At 38.3% G+C, this 19,190-nt stretch overlaps 2 protein-coding genes and 1 long non-coding RNA gene across 11 annotated transcripts in view; 1 reads left to right on the top strand and 2 right to left on the bottom strand.

Moving 5' to 3' along the window:
- Positions 1–5,787: 5,787 nt before the first annotated feature.
- Positions 5,788–10,100, bottom strand: LOC131368308 (uncharacterized). Its single transcript, XR_009207023.1, has 4 exons — positions 8,258–10,100; positions 7,529–7,596; positions 7,277–7,348; positions 5,788–6,476 (listed from the first exon to the last, which is right to left on the bottom strand). It is a non-coding gene; the product is annotated as an uncharacterized LOC131368308 (long non-coding RNA).
- Positions 10,101–10,142: 42 nt separating this feature from the next.
- Positions 10,143–17,474, top strand: tmem98 (transmembrane protein 98). The gene is made up of 7 exons (XM_058414320.1): positions 10,143–10,289; positions 13,592–13,783; positions 14,658–14,789; positions 14,932–14,965; positions 15,073–15,188; positions 15,969–16,028; positions 16,561–17,474. The coding sequence occupies exons 2-7, from the start codon at positions 13,653–13,655 to the stop codon at positions 16,748–16,750; spliced, it is 663 nt and encodes a 220-aa protein (XP_058270303.1). The 5' UTR covers positions 10,143–10,289; positions 13,592–13,652; the 3' UTR covers positions 16,751–17,474.
- A 791-nt stretch (positions 17,475–18,265) lies between these two features.
- svilc (supervillin c) overlaps positions 18,266–19,190 on the bottom strand; it is a 31,547-nt gene continuing 30,622 nt past the window's right edge. For all 9 annotated transcript variants that reach the window (XM_058414254.1, XM_058414261.1, XM_058414271.1 and 6 more), the window contains one exon: positions 18,266–18,852. In XM_058414254.1, coding sequence (XP_058270237.1) covers positions 18,766–18,852 — 87 coding nt within the window. In that variant the 3' untranslated portion in view covers positions 18,266–18,765. The remainder of the gene's footprint in view (positions 18,853–19,190) is intronic.

Below are 19,190 nucleotides of genomic sequence, written 5' to 3' on the forward strand. Positions count from 1 at the left end.
TTCCTTCCTTCCTTCCTCTCTTGCTTCCTTTCTTCATTCTTTCCTTCCTTCCTTCCTTCCCTCCTTCCTTCCTTCCTTCCTTCCTTCCTTCCTTCCTTCCTTTCTTCATTCTTTCCTTCCTTCTTCTCTTCCTTCCTTCCTTCCTTCCTCTCTTGCTTCCTTTCTTCATTCATTCTTTCTTTCCTTCCTTCCTTCCTCCCTTTCTTCCTTCTTCTCTTTCTTCCTTCATTCCTTCCTCCCTTTCTTCCTTCTTCTCTTCCTTCCTTCCTTCCTTCCTTCCTCCCTTTCTTCCTTCTTCTCTTTCTTCCTTCCTTCATTCCTTCCTCCCTTCCTTTTTTAACTTACATCTTTCATTTTCCTTCCTTCCTTCCTTCCTTCCTTCCTTCCTTCCTTCCTTCCTTCCTTCCTTCCTTTCTTCTTCCCTTCCTTCTGTCCTTCCTTCTTCCCTTCCTTCCGGCCTTCCTTCCTTCCTTCCTTCCTTCCTTCCTTCCTTCCTTCCTTCTTCCTTTCCTGCTCTCCTTTCTTCCTTCCTTCCTCCCTCCCTTCCCCAGGTAATCTGTGAAACATTCTAGAAAGCCTTCTTTTAAAAGAATAATAATCATGTGTCTGCTATTTATATATCTGTATTTGTTCATTGTGAATAATGTGTTTGTGTTCAGCTTCATCGATCAGCGTTTACTCTCCGAATCTTTAAAGCTTAGTGTTGCTTTAGAGAAACTGTAATAGAAAGCGAAATAGAAAGAGAAATAGAAACTGTATGTTTCTGATTGATTTTTACTCTTGGGTTTGAACTATTTTCTTAAATTTACCACACAAAATAATGTACACATTGCTTATATAATGATCTTATTAGGTCTTATTAACCATAATCACGATAATGACCAATTTCAGAAAACTAGGAACAAGTGAAAACAACAACACACCCAATAACTGTAAATAAATAAATAAATAAATAAATAAATAAAGTTGTTTTAATGATCACAAGCAATTTCATCTTATTACTGCCTGGGGAAGATGGAAGATTTAATTTCTTAATTAAAAGATCATTGCCTGCTGATTCTGTTAGTCAACAGTAATAATAGAGGTGGTGAAGATTTGGAGTGAGAGTCTGAACATCACCTCCTGTGCGAGACAAACCGCAGCATCCATTAGGAGAATAACCGATAATGAGAGAGCAGAACGTACTGAAGCTGAGTGCAAAACACAAGCAGCTGTCGGAGTGTCATCAAAGCAAATCCATCCTCCATAACAATCGACTGTTTAACCAGTGTGTGTGTGTGTGTGTGTGTGTGTGAAGTAAGAGAGGCAGATGGTAAATTAAGGAAATACGATTCAATATGTTGTTGTTGTCCTAAAAAAAATAATTTAAAAAATCATGGCTTGTTTTTATCTTCTCACCAGGTTCCCATCTGACCCCGTGGCAGTCCATTTGAAGGATACGTCGCCTCAGACGTGCGAACACTACACACAGCAGGACACACCGAGTCCAGACACAGATCGAAATGTTTCAAACAGATTTCTTCTTTTTTTTCTCCTTCTTTTTCTTCTTTTCTCCATCCATCTGCTCCTGTGTCTGCCTGTCTCTTATTTTTTTTTCTCCCTCTCTACATTTAACCTCCTGCGTGTCTCATCGGTGTTCTTCGGATGTGGAAGGATCTGAAGCGGCTCGGGTTCTAACAACGAAAGAGATGCCTCGGGTCTCCCCCAGCTCTGCGAGTAAACAAACCGCAAAACGTTGCAGCAAATCAACAAAACGTAACAAGAACAGAAGAACACGAAAGCACGGCCCGGCTGCTGCCGGAGCAGCGTGTCAGAGCTGTGCTAATTTGTTGGGAATGTCAGAAGCACGTGGCCCTTTTTAGCCCGGGTTTTTATGCGCTCGTTTATCGACTTTACACGACACAATGCAATTTAATGTTTTATTAGCTTCATGATGGAGAAAGAAGGGAGGCTGGGGGGGAAAGAATTGACTGCTGATAACTGCTGGAAAGTAAGTCTTTATAGGAAGTATAGGAAATAAATAAATAAATTTAAAAAAAGGTGCTTGTTAATAAATCTTTAAAAATTATAATTGTCGGTAAAAAATTTGCCCTTGGTTGTAGAATAGGAAAAGAAATACTTGCGGTTATTGGAAAATACTTCTCTTACTGCATCGTTGCTTATTTTTCCTACAACAGCATGTCCCCAAGTTTTCTACTTCTTTCTGAGCTGAGCTCAAAAAAAAGGCATCAGTGCACAAAATGACTCTTCAAAATTTACACTAGAGATCATCTCCGGTTTGCACTTTCAGAAGGATGTCCTCACAAATCCTACACACATACACACACACACACACACTGCAGAGGTATTCCCACATGTAGATAGAAGGAGGTGTTTCATTAACGATGTACATGCAGAGTCCTGTAGAGAACCTGAATAAAGCAGGATTGTGAAAAAGAGAGAGAGAGAGAGAGAGAGAGAGGGGGGGGGAAAGAAAGACAGTGAGAGAAAGACAGACACAAAAAGCTAGACAGTAGGAGAAATATTCCAGTCATGTACGATTTAGATGCACGCATCCTCAAAACCACTGGGGGAAGAAAAAAAAAAAGAGCGAGCAGCTTTTCTCCACAATAATCTTGCAATCATCCATCTGGTGGATGGCATTTCAGACTCCGCCAGGTCTTCATATAACACGCAGAGACGTAGCGCTTTCTTCTTTCTGCACAGCTTCCTAAATTGCCTTCATGTCTCAGTGGGTTCTAATCATACCATCCGTTGCTGTATTCCGAGAAAAAAAAAAATCTGGCAAATAAATATATCCATCTGTGTATCAGCTACCAGGTGAAGCATACTTTTTTAGGATTTTAGGGTATGCAAATGTCATACAGGTAACTGTATACCTGTGTAACCATACATGAGAGTCTACCCAGAATTCTCTTTGTTTCACCAACTCCTTTTACCAGAGGACAAACAATTTGCTCTTGTTTTGTTGTGTCCATGAATGTCTTTTTCATATGAAAAATTTTTCATTAGTATTTCTGTTTTCCACTAGCAATAAGGTAATATATTCATAGAAAAATTATTTTTCCACACAAATGTTTCTATCTTCAACGTAAATGATGATATCAAACCCATTTCTGCGCTCTGAGATGCCCCAATGCTTCTTCATAAACATCTAAAATGTGAAGGTGCTTATCTTCAACCACTAAAATTCTGTCTAAAGCAACACACATGCACCCAGACATCATGAAAACGTGATTCATCAGACCATTGCTCCGTGGTCCAGTTCTGATGATCATCTACCTATTGTTGGTGCTTTCTGTGGTGAACAGGGGTCAGCATGGGCACCCTGACTGGTCTGCGGCTATGCAGTCCCATACACAGCAAACTGTGATGCATTCTGATGTGTATTCTACTTTTCTATCAATCAAAACCAGCATTAACTTCTTCAGTAATTTGAGCACCAGTAGCTCGTCTGTTGGATCGGATCACACGGGCCAGCCTTCGCTCCCCACGTGCATCAATGAGACTTGGCCGCACATGACCCCTGTCTCTGGTTCACCACTGTTCCTTCCTTGGACCACTTTTGATAGATACTGACCACTGCAGACCGGGAACACCCCACAAGAGCTGCAGTTTTGGAGATGCTCTGATCCAGTGGTCTAACCATCACAATTTGGCCCTTCGTCAAACTCACTCGAATCCTTACGCTTGTCCATTTTTCCTGCTTCTAACACATCAACTTTGAGGACAAAATGTTCACTTGCTGCCTAATATATCCCACCCACTAACAGGAGCCATGATGAGGAGATCATCAGTCTTATTCACTTCACCTCTCAGTGCTCATAATGTTATGCCTGATCAGGGTATATTACTGCATACTGCAGAAACACAAAGTAGAATAAAGAAATCAATAAAATACAGTTTAAAATGTAGAAAAAGAAAAGGATCCAAGTTTTGTCATGATTCTCTGGTTCTCCAGACCTTATATGAGATACACTGCAAGTGTATAAAGTGTTCAAATTATTGCTTGAATACTTTTCAGAGGATGTGTTATAAAGGAAAGGCAGTTATAAAGGAAAAGGTGGGCATGCTAGGTATTAAAAAATATTATATTTATATTTTTCCCTGTATATTTAAGGGGAATGATGCCTCCATTTCCTCCTGGGTTCGAATCCCGGGGTCGAACAGGCTGGGGCCTTTCTGTGTGGAGTTTGCATGTTCTCCCCGTGCCTGCGTGGGTTTACTCTGGGTACTCCGGTTTCCTCCCACAGTCCAAAGACATGTACATTTGGTTGATTGGTAATTCTAAATTGCCCATAGGAGTGAGTGAGGGTGTGTGTGTGGTTGTTTGTCTGTGTGTGGCCCTGCGATGGACTGGTGACCTGTCCAGGGTGTACCCTTGCCTTTCACCCTATGTGCGCTGGGATAGGCTCCAGCAGACCCCCGTGACCCTAGGAGTCCTAGGAATAAGCGGGTATAGACAATGAATGAATGAATGCCTCCATTTCCCCCCAATTCGGTCACCATTCAAACTGCTGCTCAGAGCAATAAAGCTCCATCTACCCTCTTCCACATACATGACTTTACAGATGTGTTGTTGTGATTGACAGCGAAGTGGCAGAACATCATCCTACATACCCACAGCCAATTGTGCTCCTTTTTTATTTCCAAATAATGTTGCGAATCGAACTCACCATCTAGTGCAAATGCTTTTGTGTTGAGAAAATCTAGTCATGTGGATTTGGTCAAAACGTCTCCTATTTTTTTGTTTATAGAAGTCCCTGGAACTTATCCAATAGGACGCTGCCAACCCAGTACACACACGCATTCACAAACTAGAGACAGTTTAGACATTCCAGTCAAAATATCCAGCACATATATTTGAACTGGGAGAGGAAACCAGAGAACCCTGAGGAAACCCCTGAAGCACAGGGAGAACTGCAACACACACACATACAGAGGAATCGAACAGAAATCGAACCCTGTACCCCAGAGGTGCGTGTCAACGACTAATCCCCTCCCCCTATACTGATCAATAATGTACATTGATTAATGTTACCCCTGTAAAGTAATTTTACTCAGCCTACAAATCACATGCACGCTATTTATAATGAGCGAAAGGAAGGTATTAAATTTGCATACGGTCCTTTTGACTGGATAAACACCAAAAGCAACCTTAATCAGAATGTTTATCGAAACACTGACGAATAAAAGCTTTCCTTAAATGACTGCACGACTTATTAACATCTTTTCATGGCATGTTTGAACACCTGTACATTTAAACAAGCAGAGCCATGATCCATATCATTTTCCTTTCTAAATCATTTACAATATGCAACGTATCAAATCATAAATGTTTACAATTAAAGGAATATTTACATATTAATAATACAGGACATCATGAATCATATTTGATCGCGTGGAAAATAATAGAATGGAATAGAATCTGTTGGCATTTGGCTTTAAATTGTGTAAGTGTTAAAGAAAAGATGGCTTTTTTTTTTTATCATGCCTGAAAGCTGTTCATATGACATACATGCATAAATATTATATGATATAAACCCAGTCTTACGTCTGCGTTTCCTCATAAAAGTGCTTACAGTCAAAAAGCTATGAAGTTATAACAGCCTGCATTTTGAGTGCGAGTTCATAAATACATAAAAAGACCAAGTATAAATGGTATAATTTTACTATTCAAATGTTTATTATGGTATACTGTATTATAGAGCCAGAAAAAAAAAGCTGTTTTCTCATTTAGAATGTTGAATCTTAAAAAAAAGAAGAAAAAAAAAGGTTGCCATAAAACTAAAATAAAGAAATAATAAAAATGAAGACAAGATTCTTTCTTTGGAGAAAAAAAAATCATTAGAAGTGTGGTATTTTTACTCTCAAAGGAATTTCATATTTTTTGCATCACCCATCACCTCCTGCCTCCTCCCTCCTTCCGCATGTGTGTCTTCATGAATGTGGCCGTCTCTGCTCAGCAAAGGAGGAGAGAGAGAGTGAGAGAGAGAGAGAGAGAGAGAGAGAGAGAGAGAGAAAGACAGACTAACAGGCAGCCAGATAGACAGACAGACATGCAGACAGAGAGAGAGAGAGAGAGAGAGACAGACAGACAGACAGACAGACAGACAGAATCATAGACAGATACAAACAGATAGAGACAGAGAGACAGACAGACAAAGTCATAGACAAAGAGAGACAGACAGACAGAGTCATAAAGAGAGAGAGAGAGAGAGAGAGAGAGAGAGAGAGAGAGAGAGAGAGAGAGAAAGACAGACTAACAGGCAGGCAGAGAGAGAGAGAGAGAGAGAGAGAGAGAGAGACAGACAGACAGACAGACAGACAGAATCATAGACAGATACAGACAGATAGAGGCATAGGCAGAGTGAGAGGTGGAGACAGATAGACAGGTGGCAAGACAGAAAGAGAGACAGACAAACAGTCAAAGTCATAGAGAGAGAGAGAGAGACAGAGAGAGAGAGAGAGACTGACTGACTGACAGACAGTTATAGACAGAGACAGACAAAGGGCAAAGGCAGACAGACAGGTGGAGAGACAGACAGACAGAGGGAGAGACAGACAGGGGAAGGAGAAGCAAGAGAGAGAGGAAGTTCTGTTATTTGTCATTATTTACACCCAGCATAACCAGTGCATCACATAAGTGTATTTATGAGCTTGAAAACACACACACACACACACAAACACATTATCCCTGTGGATTCATCGCACCTGCGTCCTGATGCTGTAATAGAGGCCAAAGTCCCTCCAGGAAACCCTTCAGGCCTACCCCTCATATCACACACACACACACACACACACACACTGCAGCTTAATAATACTATTCCTACATTTACACATAACCTTAAAGTTAAATTTCCTGATGAGGACCTGCTAGGTCTGAACTGTCACATATTTACATTTATGTCTAGGTCATTATGGGGACATACATGGCACCCTAACACCCCCCACCCACCCACACACACACACACACACACACCTCAGTCACTACAGAAGCTTAACCACAGAGCATCCTCTCAGTTTGCTGAACCCGAGGTGACAGACAGTGTCACAGGTGTAATATTTTGAATTTATGTTTCCAAAAAACGCTTGAATAACTAATAAATCATACAAATGACCAGGGAGCAGGAACGTGCACTTCTTCATATCTGCCCTTTGCATTCTGGGACACATCTGAGGCCCAAACCTGAATCCCATCGCTGCAGCAAAGTTCACGTTTATTGCTTATGTTGTTTTTTTTCACCCTGTAACAGAAAGTGATATTTATACTGACCTGAGTCACCATGGGAAGCTGATACAGAAGAGGCTGAGTGAAAATTCAGGCAGGTTCAAAATTATTGGCACCCTTCAAGAGGAAAAAAGAATTTAACACATCATGGCTTTGATATGAATCATATGGTGCAATATTTTTTCCGATACATTTTTAGTTTAATTTCCTAATAGTTATTTCCTCATATACACACTCATAATTATTACCTCCCTTTAATAAGAAAATTTAATAAGAAAATGTCAAGTGAAGCATTACCACTGGCTGATACAGAGACTCCGGAGACACACTGGAGACTCCTTATGCCAGATAAATCTCTGAGAAAGCTACAGAAATAAAAAAATATTATTTTTAAAAAAGTGCATTAATAAACACTTGTTATTTATCTTGCAGCCAGAAGAGTTGCCGGAGTTTTTTTTTTTTTTAATGGAAAACTTAATCAACACCTCCTGACCAATCAGAATCACAAAATAATAAATAATATAAGGAATAGTCTAACAATAAAGCTGTCACTCGTTTGAACAAATGGACTTGAGTTTTTTTCTCTTTCTGTTATTTATAAATCCAGATTTTTGGCTTCTCGGGCTAGGAAAAGAAATAATAAAATAATAAAAAAGCAATTTAAGCCAAAACAACAACAACAACAAAAAAATAATGCATCAGTGATTGGGTTTTCAGTTTTGTTGACTTCAAATCTAAATAAAATCCTCTCAAGTCTATTTTAGGTCTCTAAAAAAGCAGGGCAGGGTAGGATTTGGTGTTAAAGTGGAGTAAAGAGATGTTATTATGGTGCAGCTCTCTATAGATCCTATTAGGCTTTTTCATTGGATAGATAGATAGATAGATAGATAGATAGATAGATAGATAGATAGATAGATAGATAGATAGATAGATAGATAGATAGATAGATAGATAGATAGATAGATAGATAGATAGATAGATAGATAGATAGATAGATAGATAGATAACCTCAACCTGATAGAACACCTTTGGGATAAGTTAGGGCGGAGACTGCGAGCCAGGCCTTCTCGTCCAACATCAGTGTCTGACCTCACAAATGTGCTTCTAGAGGAATGGTCAAAAATTCCCATTAACACACTCCTAAACGTTGTGGAAAGTCTTCCCAGAAGAGCTGAAGCTGTTATAGCTACAAAGGGCGGGAGAAATCCATATTACATTCATGTACATGTAAAGACAGACGTCTCAAAACCTTTGGCCATATAGTGTATATAAAAAGAATAATCTCCTGTATAACCCATGTACTTTGTTTCCTAACACCATTCTGAACCCTAAAACGGATAAAAACTCAGCAGTGGTCTTGGCACAAGCGTAATCTCTGCACTGCTTTCACTCCATGTGTATTTATGGTGGCTGTAATGTGGACATTTGACTGGATTTAAATCTTCAAGATAAATGACCCCTAAAACGTCCATTTAAACGATTGCTGCACCCAGGCTTTAAAAAGCTTTAGAAGACATTCTAAAGCACCAGCCTGACGCCACCATTAGTCCACGATTGATGGCTCATTTTGCGAAAATTTGTCTGGTGTGTCAGATGATAAAAACCTGTCCATGGCACCGATCTAAAGAACATTTTGGGGGGCTGCATAATAGCAAATATCACAGTTGGTCAACTTTCAGTAAAAAGAAAAATAAAAGAATATATATTACAAGCTCAATACTGACCCCTGGTGGTCTGAATTGTATGCAACTGAACGGAACGGTTATGGAAGGCCATTCGTGTCAAATACGACTTTTAAAAAACGTCTTTTCATGAACCAATGTACAAAATTTTGCAGATGACGTAGAATAACCCTGAGCATGTAAACCATAGCCTCCATGATTAATAGTAAATTGTTAAAGATTTCGACTTGCAACAACATTAAATACCCCGTAATTTTTATTGTGTTTGTGTATTGGGAGGTTCATCGTCCCGGCACACTATGTATGGGAAAGAGTTTTACTGGAGCTAGGGAAGGGGAACCAGAGAAGCTGATTTGATACCCAAGCCTGTTCAGAGGTCCAGAAGGTTTTAATAATTCACTGAAATTCAGGATAAACCTGTTTAAAATGTGTCTATTTGATTAAATGATAATGTTCAGAAATGTAGGCCTATTCATGGTTTGCAACTGAAGTTTGTGTTCCCCTATTTTGTATAATGGTTTGGTCGAGGTAAGTGCATCCATAGACCACAGAGTTTGTCGAAAATGTCTAGAAGTTACTTTTATTCATACGGGTTTGCTAAAAATGTCACAAAAAAGAAAAGGGAACCTTAAAGGAAAGATACACCGTTAAAACAATATTAAATACTTCATATGAATGAGTTCACACACAAAGCAGTTTTATCACTCAGAGTTGCTGTACTATGAAGTTGCCAGTAGAAATTCCTACTACTGGTTGCCAGATGATGATACGAGAGGAAGAAGAAGCAGTGTATGAGCTACAGTCTTCATCTTCATTGATATCCGATGCACCAAGTTGCTCCATATTTGCATAACGCTAGACACGCCCACTTTATGCTACCGAAAGTTGTTAGCTTTTGATGAAACTTGTCTCCAGCCAATTTAAGATCACAGTATTTGGAGACTCAAACATGGACCACTTGTGCTTTTAGAAGTCACACTTTAACATTTATCTATTTTAAAGATCATTACAGGTCATTTTTTTTATTGTCGTGTGATCTCTAATCAAGCTAATAAAATAATTTGACATAATTAATTAGCTAATAAAATAATTCGTCGCAAACAGCAATATATTAACATACTATATACAGTTTAATATATAACATATACATATTATTAGTTGTTTTTTTTTTAATGTGTGTAATATGTTTTAGTGCAGAATTAAGGTAAACTGTTGCTAGGAAACCCATCAGCCCAATCTGGCAACCCGTATCTTACATCGCGCGCGCTCATTCCGGAGCTCTCAGCGCTGTCTCCAAGCTGCACGCGCACGCTCTCGCGCACCAACTGGCCGCTTTGTTTTCGGGAACAAAAACGCGTCAAAATGGAGGAATACAGGTAAGACCTCTAACTACTGAAGTATTAAAAAATATTTCTGTGCTTTATTCCTTCTGAAAGTTGTGTTTTAATGTGAAATGATTGCGGTTTTAGACAGGGGGAAATGACAGCATAATGAGTCTAAGTATAGATTTAGAGGGTGGAAAAAGTTGCGTTGCCGCGTTCATGTTAAACTTCACTAAGAACAACTTATTAACATGTTTTACATGAAAATATAGACTTAATTTTGGACAGAACTTAAAATAATAGAATATTAGCTACAAATAACAGGAATTGTTTCTCAAAATTTGGTCCCGGCCTACAGGTAAAGGCGTTTATCCCGGACTAAGGCTGTGTCCTAAATTACATCCACACATACTAAATAAGGTGTCACAAAAAGTGCACTACCTTTTTGCATAAAATAATGTTATTATATTAGACTCAAATAATCTATATTGACCTAACACAGATAAAAAGAGAGAACAATATATGTAATAGTGCTCAAATTCTGAATTATGACCTATTATGGCCTACTATTTATCATATAACTATCTTATATGAATGGTTAATGCAAGTTATTAATACATTATAACGTGCTACAAAGAATACAGTGCAATTTAGGGTTGCAAAGTATATGATTTTTAAGAATTTTCCAGCGTCGGTGTGTTTTAGAAGCAAGAGGTCAAGTTATAACTTTCTTTTTCAACATTTTAAAGTTTTAGGACGACAGGACTGACATTTTCTTACTAATATGACAAGCTGTAATTTTTTTTTGTTTGTTTTGCTTTTTTAAAAGACAGAAATAAAAAAAGAGTCTATTAAGGAAACAACTGTTTATATGTGCATCACACAACTGACTGTACATAACTGCAGAATGGACATTGTTCATATCACACTTGTGTGTTACCCAGATGAGGATGAGGTTCCTTTTTGAGTCTGGTTCCTCTCAAGGTTTCTTCCTCATATCATCTAAAGGAGTTTTTCCTTGCCACAGTCGCCTCAGGCTTGCTCACTAGGGGTGATTCGGTCTAACGTCTAGGATTGTTGTCGCTAGTAAAGTTGCTTTGAGACAATGTTCATTGTTAAAAGTGCTATACAAATAAAACTGAATTGAATTAAATATCTGCTATTATACACAGGATTTGTTTATACCAGCAAAAAAAAATAAATGTTGGCTTGAGTATCTTATACGTCTTGATCTGATCTCATAATAAAATGAAAAGTTAATCAGTCCAAAATGGAATTGGATTTTTCTTTAAATAGATGCCACAGTCTTGCTCATTAGGGATAAATGTTAGAAATAAAATAGTAACTTAAAACCTTAAAATGTTTTCTGTTTCTATACTTCTGTAAAGCTGCTTTGAGACCATGTCCATTGTTAAAATCATTATACAAATAAATTAAAATAAATAAATTGTATAATTTAATGAATATTAATTAACATAAATAATTCGATTTTATTGTCATAGTATTGTCAGTATATATTTTTTTGTTGTTGTTTGGATCGATTTTTTTTAAATTATTATAATCATACTATATTTTTTGTTGAATAGTGCTTCAAAGTAGCTAAGAAAAATATATCTGATGGAAATTGGAAACAAAAAGTGGTATTTTGCCATCTCTAACAACAGCACAAGTGATAAACGTCATGAATATCTTTCATAGACGTTCCACAACCAACATAAATCTCTCAATAAACCGATGATGATGTACAATGCTTAAATAAACAATCCATTCTTAAAAAGATATACACTTTATAAATAAAAGTACACCTTTAATAAAAATACTTTATTTTTATTTATATTTTTTTATGTTTATATTTTTATTGTTGTTCACCAATACACCAAGACGAATTCCTTGTACGTGCAAAACCCACAGTAGTTGGAAATAAAGCTGATTCTGATTCTAAATAAAGATTGTAACTACTGACATGTTTCAATAATTCGGGAAATGGGTCGTTATTAACCACACTGAACTATCTGAAAGTATCTGAACTGATGAATCTGGCAACCCTCTGAACACTGTAAGAAGTTGCTGAGGCCTGATTCAGTCCGATCGAGTTAAATTAAAAGCCGATTAAAGAATTAGAAGAATTCAAAAACAGAATTTTAGAAAATAATCAGCATTAAAGAGTCTTTTCTGATCTGTCATGGGTAACAGAGGACAGAAATAATTTAGAAAAATGTTTAAAATCGTCTGTCAGTCTTTTGGAATGAACTTCATATCTTTCAGATCATTTGTAGTAAATAACAATAAAATATTAAGAAATAAATATTAGCTATTATAATATTTAAGCTGGAAAAAAAACAAGGATGTGAATAATATAAATTATGTTTATAATAAAATTGTTTATAATGCCTTATATTTCAAATTTGATTATTAAACCTCAAGTCAGAGAATCTGTGGAGAAAGATTTGCACATAAAAATGATCATCATTGACGTGACTCACATGAAGATGGAAGATAAATTAAATAATTTGCAAGTTTGTTATCTGAGAGTGCAAAAAAGAAATGCAATTATGCCCCCCACCCCACCCCAACACACACACACACCGTATACATATTAAATACCAAATATTTTCTGAAGATTGTGTTTTAGCAATAACAGTAAGGTTTATTTTTGAAGGTAAGATGAGAGTAATAATCAACTAACACACTGCACAGGTTTTAAGTCTGTACACACACCAGGGTTCATGTGGGAGAAGTTAATGATCAACCTACTCGTGGATAAAGGTTCAATAGGTGTGGTCCTGATAAATACATGCTGCTCACACACACTATAAAGTGGGTTCAACTGATAGAGTATTTAAATAGATAGAAGTGTTCATGATAGAAAGTGAGACTTTACTATTATTTTTATGTATGTTTGGAGAGCCTCTCCTCTCCTCTCCTCTCCTCTCCTCTCCTCTCCTCTCCTCTCCTCTCCTCTCCTCTCCTCTCCCTCCCTCTCCTCTCCTCTCCTCTCCTCTCCTCTCCTCTCCTCTCCTCTCCTCTCCTCTCCTCTCCTCTCCTCTCCTCTCCTCTCCTCTCCTCTCCTCTCCTCTCCTCTCCTCTCCTCTCCTCTCCTCTCCTCTCCTCTCCTCTCCTCTGGCAAGTGCACTCAAGAAATCCCACAGTTAGACTTTTCATTACAGGTTTGAATGCTATTTCTGTTTACTTTGTCTTGTGCTTCTTAAAAGAATTGGGTTCCAGTTTGGGTAAAAAACATATCAATCGACCTTTAAAAGTGTTTATCTTTAACCACAAGTCCTCATACACTACCTACAGCCTGTTTGAGCAACTTGTATCTCAGTGTTTGAAATATATGGCCTCTGTGTCCTCAGATGAAACCCCAGACATCTGATTAAAGCCTCTGATCACTCCTCCTGTATCTGACACATCACGATGGAGACGGTGGTTATTGTGGCCATTGGAGTGTTGGCCACCATTTTTCTGGCATCTTTTGTGGCACTGGTGGTCGTCTGTCGCCATCGTTATTGCCATCGGCCCAACCTGCTGCATCACTTCGAGTCAAAGTAAGTACAGCACTTTAATTTGACCATTACAGAGTTCTCTTAAAACATTACTGTAACTTCTCTTGGGCTGCATTTGAATATCCCTTCTACTTTAATACACAGCAGGCCAAAAGCAGTATACTAAAGGAGTAGTTTATCCAAATTCTCAGTGTTCATTCTGCAATATGAATCCAGGATCAAAAATAACAGAAGCCAGTTGAGCGAGTTTGACAAGGGCCAAATTGTGATGGCTAGATGACTGGATCTCCAAAACTGCAGCTCTTGTGGGGTGTTACCGGTCTGCAGTGTCTTCAGTATCTATCAAAAGTGGTCCAAGGAAGGAACAGTGGTGAACCGGCGACAGGGTCATGGGCGGCCAAGACTCATTAATGCACCTGGAGTGCAAAGGCTGACCCGTGTGATCCGATCCAACAGATGAGCTACATTTGCCCAAATTGCTGAAGAAGTTAATTCTGATAATAATAGAAAGGTTTTAAAATACACAGTGCATGGTCAGGCTGTTTTTTGAGCAAAAAGGGGACCAACACAATATAGGTGGTCACAATGTTATGCCTGATCGGTGTATTCATATAACACACATATTCTGATCAGTACATCTATCTACATAACTCTATCAACTGCTGAGCTGCAGCTACTGAATCGAATGCAGTCTGTAGTGCCATAATTTTGGACATAGACAAGTTTTATTATTCACAGGAAGCCATGTTCTTGAGTATCTCATCACAGAACTATCAAAGTGTCTTCACTACTTCATTCAACATTCCAGGATTTAACAGTGCTATAGTTCTTGCAGTCCTCAAGTGCAAGTACTCAGTCTGCAAGACTATAAGGTCACTTTCACTTCTCCAGCATTAATATTCATTTCCCCTCTCAGGCCCACAGTGGATCTGATTGGAGCGATGGAGACTCAGAGCGAGCCATCCGAGTTGGAGCTGGACGACGTGGTCATCACCAACCCGCACATCGAAGCCATCCTGGAGAATGAGGAGTGGATCGAAGACGCCTCGTACGGTCTCTTCACCATGTCCTTCTGCGCAATCTTAATGATAATTATACACAAGATCAGCATAATAATCGCACTCATCAGTCATCTTCTTTTGATTGTGTTATCAGCCATCACACCTTTGATTGTCTTTCTCTGTTCCCAGCGGTCTAGTGTCTCATTGTATCTCCATCCTGAAGGTAATTTTTGCACTTCTCCAAAGTCTGCAGTAATCACACGCAGTTCTCAGTCTTTACAACAGCTCTCTGATGATTGGTTCATTCAAATATTGATTGCCTTCATACAGATATGCCACACTCTGACAGAGAAACTTGTTGCCATGACAATGGGCTCTGGAGCAAAGGTAAAAGCCCCTGCCAGCCTTAGTGACATCATCACGGTGGCCAAACGCATCAGCCCCAGGTAAAACACCTTCAGTCTTAATCTTCACTTCATCTCTTCTTAAAATATTATTAAAGGAATAGCTTGGCAAGTTATAGAGAGATTCTTTAGTTCTGCTCTGAAACTATGAGCTAATGATGCTTATAAGTTCAAATCGAATTTTAAAATGAACACTTTGATAAAATAGTGAGAGTTCTGTAAGTTCTGCCTTCTTTTTGAGGAGGAATGATGTTGAAATGATTGTGGTCGGCCACACCGGCTGCTCCAGTGACATTCTTCTTTGCTAAAACTGCATGATAACTGTGTAAACTGGATTTGGTTTAAAGATGATATTTACATTATGTTGCCATAACCTTGAAACTTAAATCAGTGGGATAAACATCCAGGACTCTTTGATACAATCAGTTCAATGATAAACCATTATCAGACTGCAGATCATTCAAAAAATGTAGGTGTTTTGTAACAATTAGTACGTCTTCAGGACGAAGGTTTCTGGTTCTGGTTTCTCAGTAAAAAAAAATATTTTGGCCTTTTTATTAAGAAAACATTTGTTAAAGTTAATAGGATTAAAGTATGTTAAAATAAAAGATATGATTTGTTTTGTGGACACAATTCTTACCATAGTTTGCATCTACTTATCTACTATCCTAAACATCTGTAAAATGATTTAATGGGTTGGTTAATGCAGCCCATCGATGGTTGTTCACTCACTGTAATTGAACTGAAGTGGACTATCCAGCTAGGAGGATGTTTTTACACTGTGGAGAATACTCTGATTCAAAATAATCTCTGATTTTACAGGGTAGATGATGTGGTTCGGTCAATGTATCCCCCACTGGACCCAATCCTCCTCGATGCCAGGTACCTGTCTTTCCTGTTTAGTTTCATACAGGTTTGACTCTCACTTAGGAAATGGGTTAAATGGGTTGAGCCGATCCGGAATAATTGAGATTTGCATAAGTGTTTTGAACTCAAATTTACAGAGTTCAAAACAAGCCCTGTCCTCTTCCCCCCAATCTCCGATTATGTTTTGGTGAGTGTGTACGCATCTTGAAAACATTTCCCTGTCTGAAAATTGTACTTTCTGTCCAGGTAAATGGAAAATGTTTTGGGTTTATTAATGTAAAATGCACTAGATAAGCACATTTTGAAAGGCAAATATAGAAGTGTACTGTATTTTTTATTTTCCCCATTGCATTCCTGGTTTTATGTAATACTTTCCTTTGGGGTTGCCAGGCTTGAAAATAGTTTTGGGAAGTAGAAGGTGAGGCACTTTTAGCAGAGGCAGAAAGTGAACAAGAACGAAGTTAAGCATTCAGCTGAATATTCCCAGTGCTTGCATAGAGGGTCTTCATGCTTCCTGCTCTCACAGTGTTTCTGTATATCATTTCAGGGCTACAGCGTTGCTGCTGTCCGTCAGTCACTTAGTGCTAGTGACGCGAAACGCCTGTCATATGTCTGGCAGCCTGGACTGGATCGACCAATCGCTGCACGCCGCTGAGGATCACATGGTAGTGCTCAGGGAGGCAGCCTTGGCATCAGAACCTGAGAGACGACTACCAGAAAGAGAGCAGTCCATCTGAGTCACACACACACACACACACACATAGCAAGCAGGGGAATGTCACACAATCCACACATATACTTAGTAATAGCCTTTCTTGCACAAACACCTTATCTTCGTTTTTTAAAATCACCTTTTTTAATCTGTTACACTGCTTACAGCGATAGTTACAATCACTTTCTATTTTTTCACTTCTAATGTAAATGCGTTGAAACAATCATGGACACTTCCATTGCATTATTCTTATCCACCTCTTTTTTTATAGCATGGTAGTATAAACCTCCTTAATCTGTATACATATTTGGAACTGGAAACTGCCACCAATCAGCGAAATATTTGTATATAGTGAACAGAAAATTACAGATTTAATATACACAGTAATTACTAGTAAGTGTTTAGTTATGTAGTCATGTATAAAATGTGGAGTTAGTTTAGTAATGATGCACTTGATTATATTCTTTGACTTTGGAGCAAATAAAAATGTGTTCAAATACAAAGATACCAGATACCAACAGTTATAAACTCTCTCTCTCTCACACACACACAACTTTTTGTGGCTTGTAATTCTTAGTCACATGATGTTTAAAGCCTGTCTAATTCCCAAACCTCCCTGCACTGTTCCCACACCTAACAAATGCCAATACAACCAGCTTAAACATTAACACTAAAGTCTTTGCCAGCTTAACTTTGAGCACATGCACAACAATCGTAGCATTGTTATTAAACCGGCTATGAAACTAAAACTGGTGGTTTAGAGCTTTTTGTGTGCTATCATATATTTGTAGAGCAAATATGTCTTGTAAGTATTCTTATTTTTATTTTACAGTTCATGATTTCTGCAAAAGCAGTGAAAACATTTTGATGAATCATTCTGCAGTTGTCAAATTTGAGTCCAATTAAAAAACTTTCTAGAAAGCATATATCCTGCCCCCCCCACTAACAGCCCGCAGGTAGTGCACTACAGCAGCAGTAGCTAGTTAGCAGCAAGCATGGGTCGATCATGCAGTTCTGATCATGCAGCTTCCTCCTCATTATTTCCTTTCCAAATCATGTTTGTTGAAAAATGGTTGGATTTTGCGTATGCGTGCATCCTCCTCATCCAAAATCTCAGTTGATCTCAGCAAAATGTCTAAATTTTCTATTACTTATCTGTTTTTTTGTTAGATTTCTCTAGATTTTCAGACTTTATTGGCCATTGTGGATTTCAGTCAAGCCCTATGACATGCTTTCATCAAGCTAAGAATCAAGTTCTGGCTCTCGAGCCATTTCATGGGCACATTACAGGAAGCTTCCACCACTTTTCAACGTACTGCACTGTAATGTGTGATTTTTCTCAAGAAATTTCATATTTCCCACACAACAGAGATGTGGTGAACTTTGCTTTAAGATCTGATTGAATATTCCTATATATTCTAGTCTATCCACTGCCTTTCAGTACACTGCTATTTTTCTGCAGCCTGTCCGTTTTTACTGCTTTTCATCTACCACTTCTGATGGATTATGTAGAGTTAAATTAAAACTCCATTGAGAAAAACATTTTAATTCCAATTTATTTCTTATTATAGCTGATGAGAGATACCAGATTTAATTCCAGGTCAGTAAAACAACTTGATTTTTTTTATTCATATTTCTCCCCCCCCCAGGCCTGGAATAAAAGGTTAGTGATGGAGATGAGAAAAGATGGAAACAAGTGGAGAAAGAGAAAGGAAGGAGAAAGAAAACAGAACAGCTTTAGCTGGTAAGAGACAGGAAGTCGAAAGCTGTTGAGTTGAGTGCATGTAAGCAGGCAGTCCTCCCCAGGCACCTCGACTTTTGGCTAAAATCAATGGAAGAATTTCTGTAAGGCACTAAAGTAACAATACTCAAAAGACAGACACACAAGAGCACTCAAACTGTACATGGAAAAGGGGGTGACGTAACAAGAAAATAAGATTATGCCAAAAAACAAGGACTACAAATGTCTTTTTAACAACATAGAAATTTTAACTGCTTCAGTAGTTCAGGTTCGGCATCAGTAGTCTTTCAAACGCAGCTTCAGTAAAGGCCTTTGCTTTTTTTCAGGTTCAGCTGCTGCATTTCTGGCAGTGAGTTGTAGTCTTTCCTCTTCATTCCTAAAACCACCTTCAGACAAAGACATACTTCATCTCTCACATCATTTGTTTACATTTCTAAACCCTAACACTGCACATGGGAGTAACCATTATCATCAGTGTCCACCTTCCAAAAAAATGCTCATGTTTAAACCCAAGTGACCTCAGGGGGCCTCCCAAAGCTTGTTTTCTACATTAATACATTTTGTGAGACAGAAATATCCCTGAAGACACCAGAAGTACTATACACACCTACACACTTACCCTCATTCATTAAGAATCACAGATTTTATGTACATGCAAATTACAAGTGCCCCTAACCCTACACATGCCCCACATTTTAAAGTTCCCCATATACAACTTTTTCCA

Source organism: Hemibagrus wyckioides, linkage group LG02 (genome assembly GCF_019097595.1).
Source record: "Hemibagrus wyckioides isolate EC202008001 linkage group LG02, SWU_Hwy_1.0, whole genome shotgun sequence".
NCBI classification, from domain to species: Eukaryota; Metazoa; Chordata; class Actinopteri; order Siluriformes; family Bagridae; genus Hemibagrus; species Hemibagrus wyckioides.

Bases quoted from the DNA above. Each gene is read 5' to 3' on its own strand.
- tmem98 (XM_058414320.1), top strand. From the start codon at position 13,653: ATGGAGACGGTGGTTATTGTGGCCATTGGAGTGTTGGCCACCATTTTT. The intron at 15,189-15,968 runs GTAAAACACCTT...CTGATTTTACAG, and splicing joins GCCAAACGCATCAGCCCCAG to GGTAGATGATGTGGTTCGGT. The intron at 16,029-16,560 runs GTACCTGTCTTT...ATATCATTTCAG, and splicing joins CCAATCCTCCTCGATGCCAG to GGCTACAGCGTTGCTGCTGT.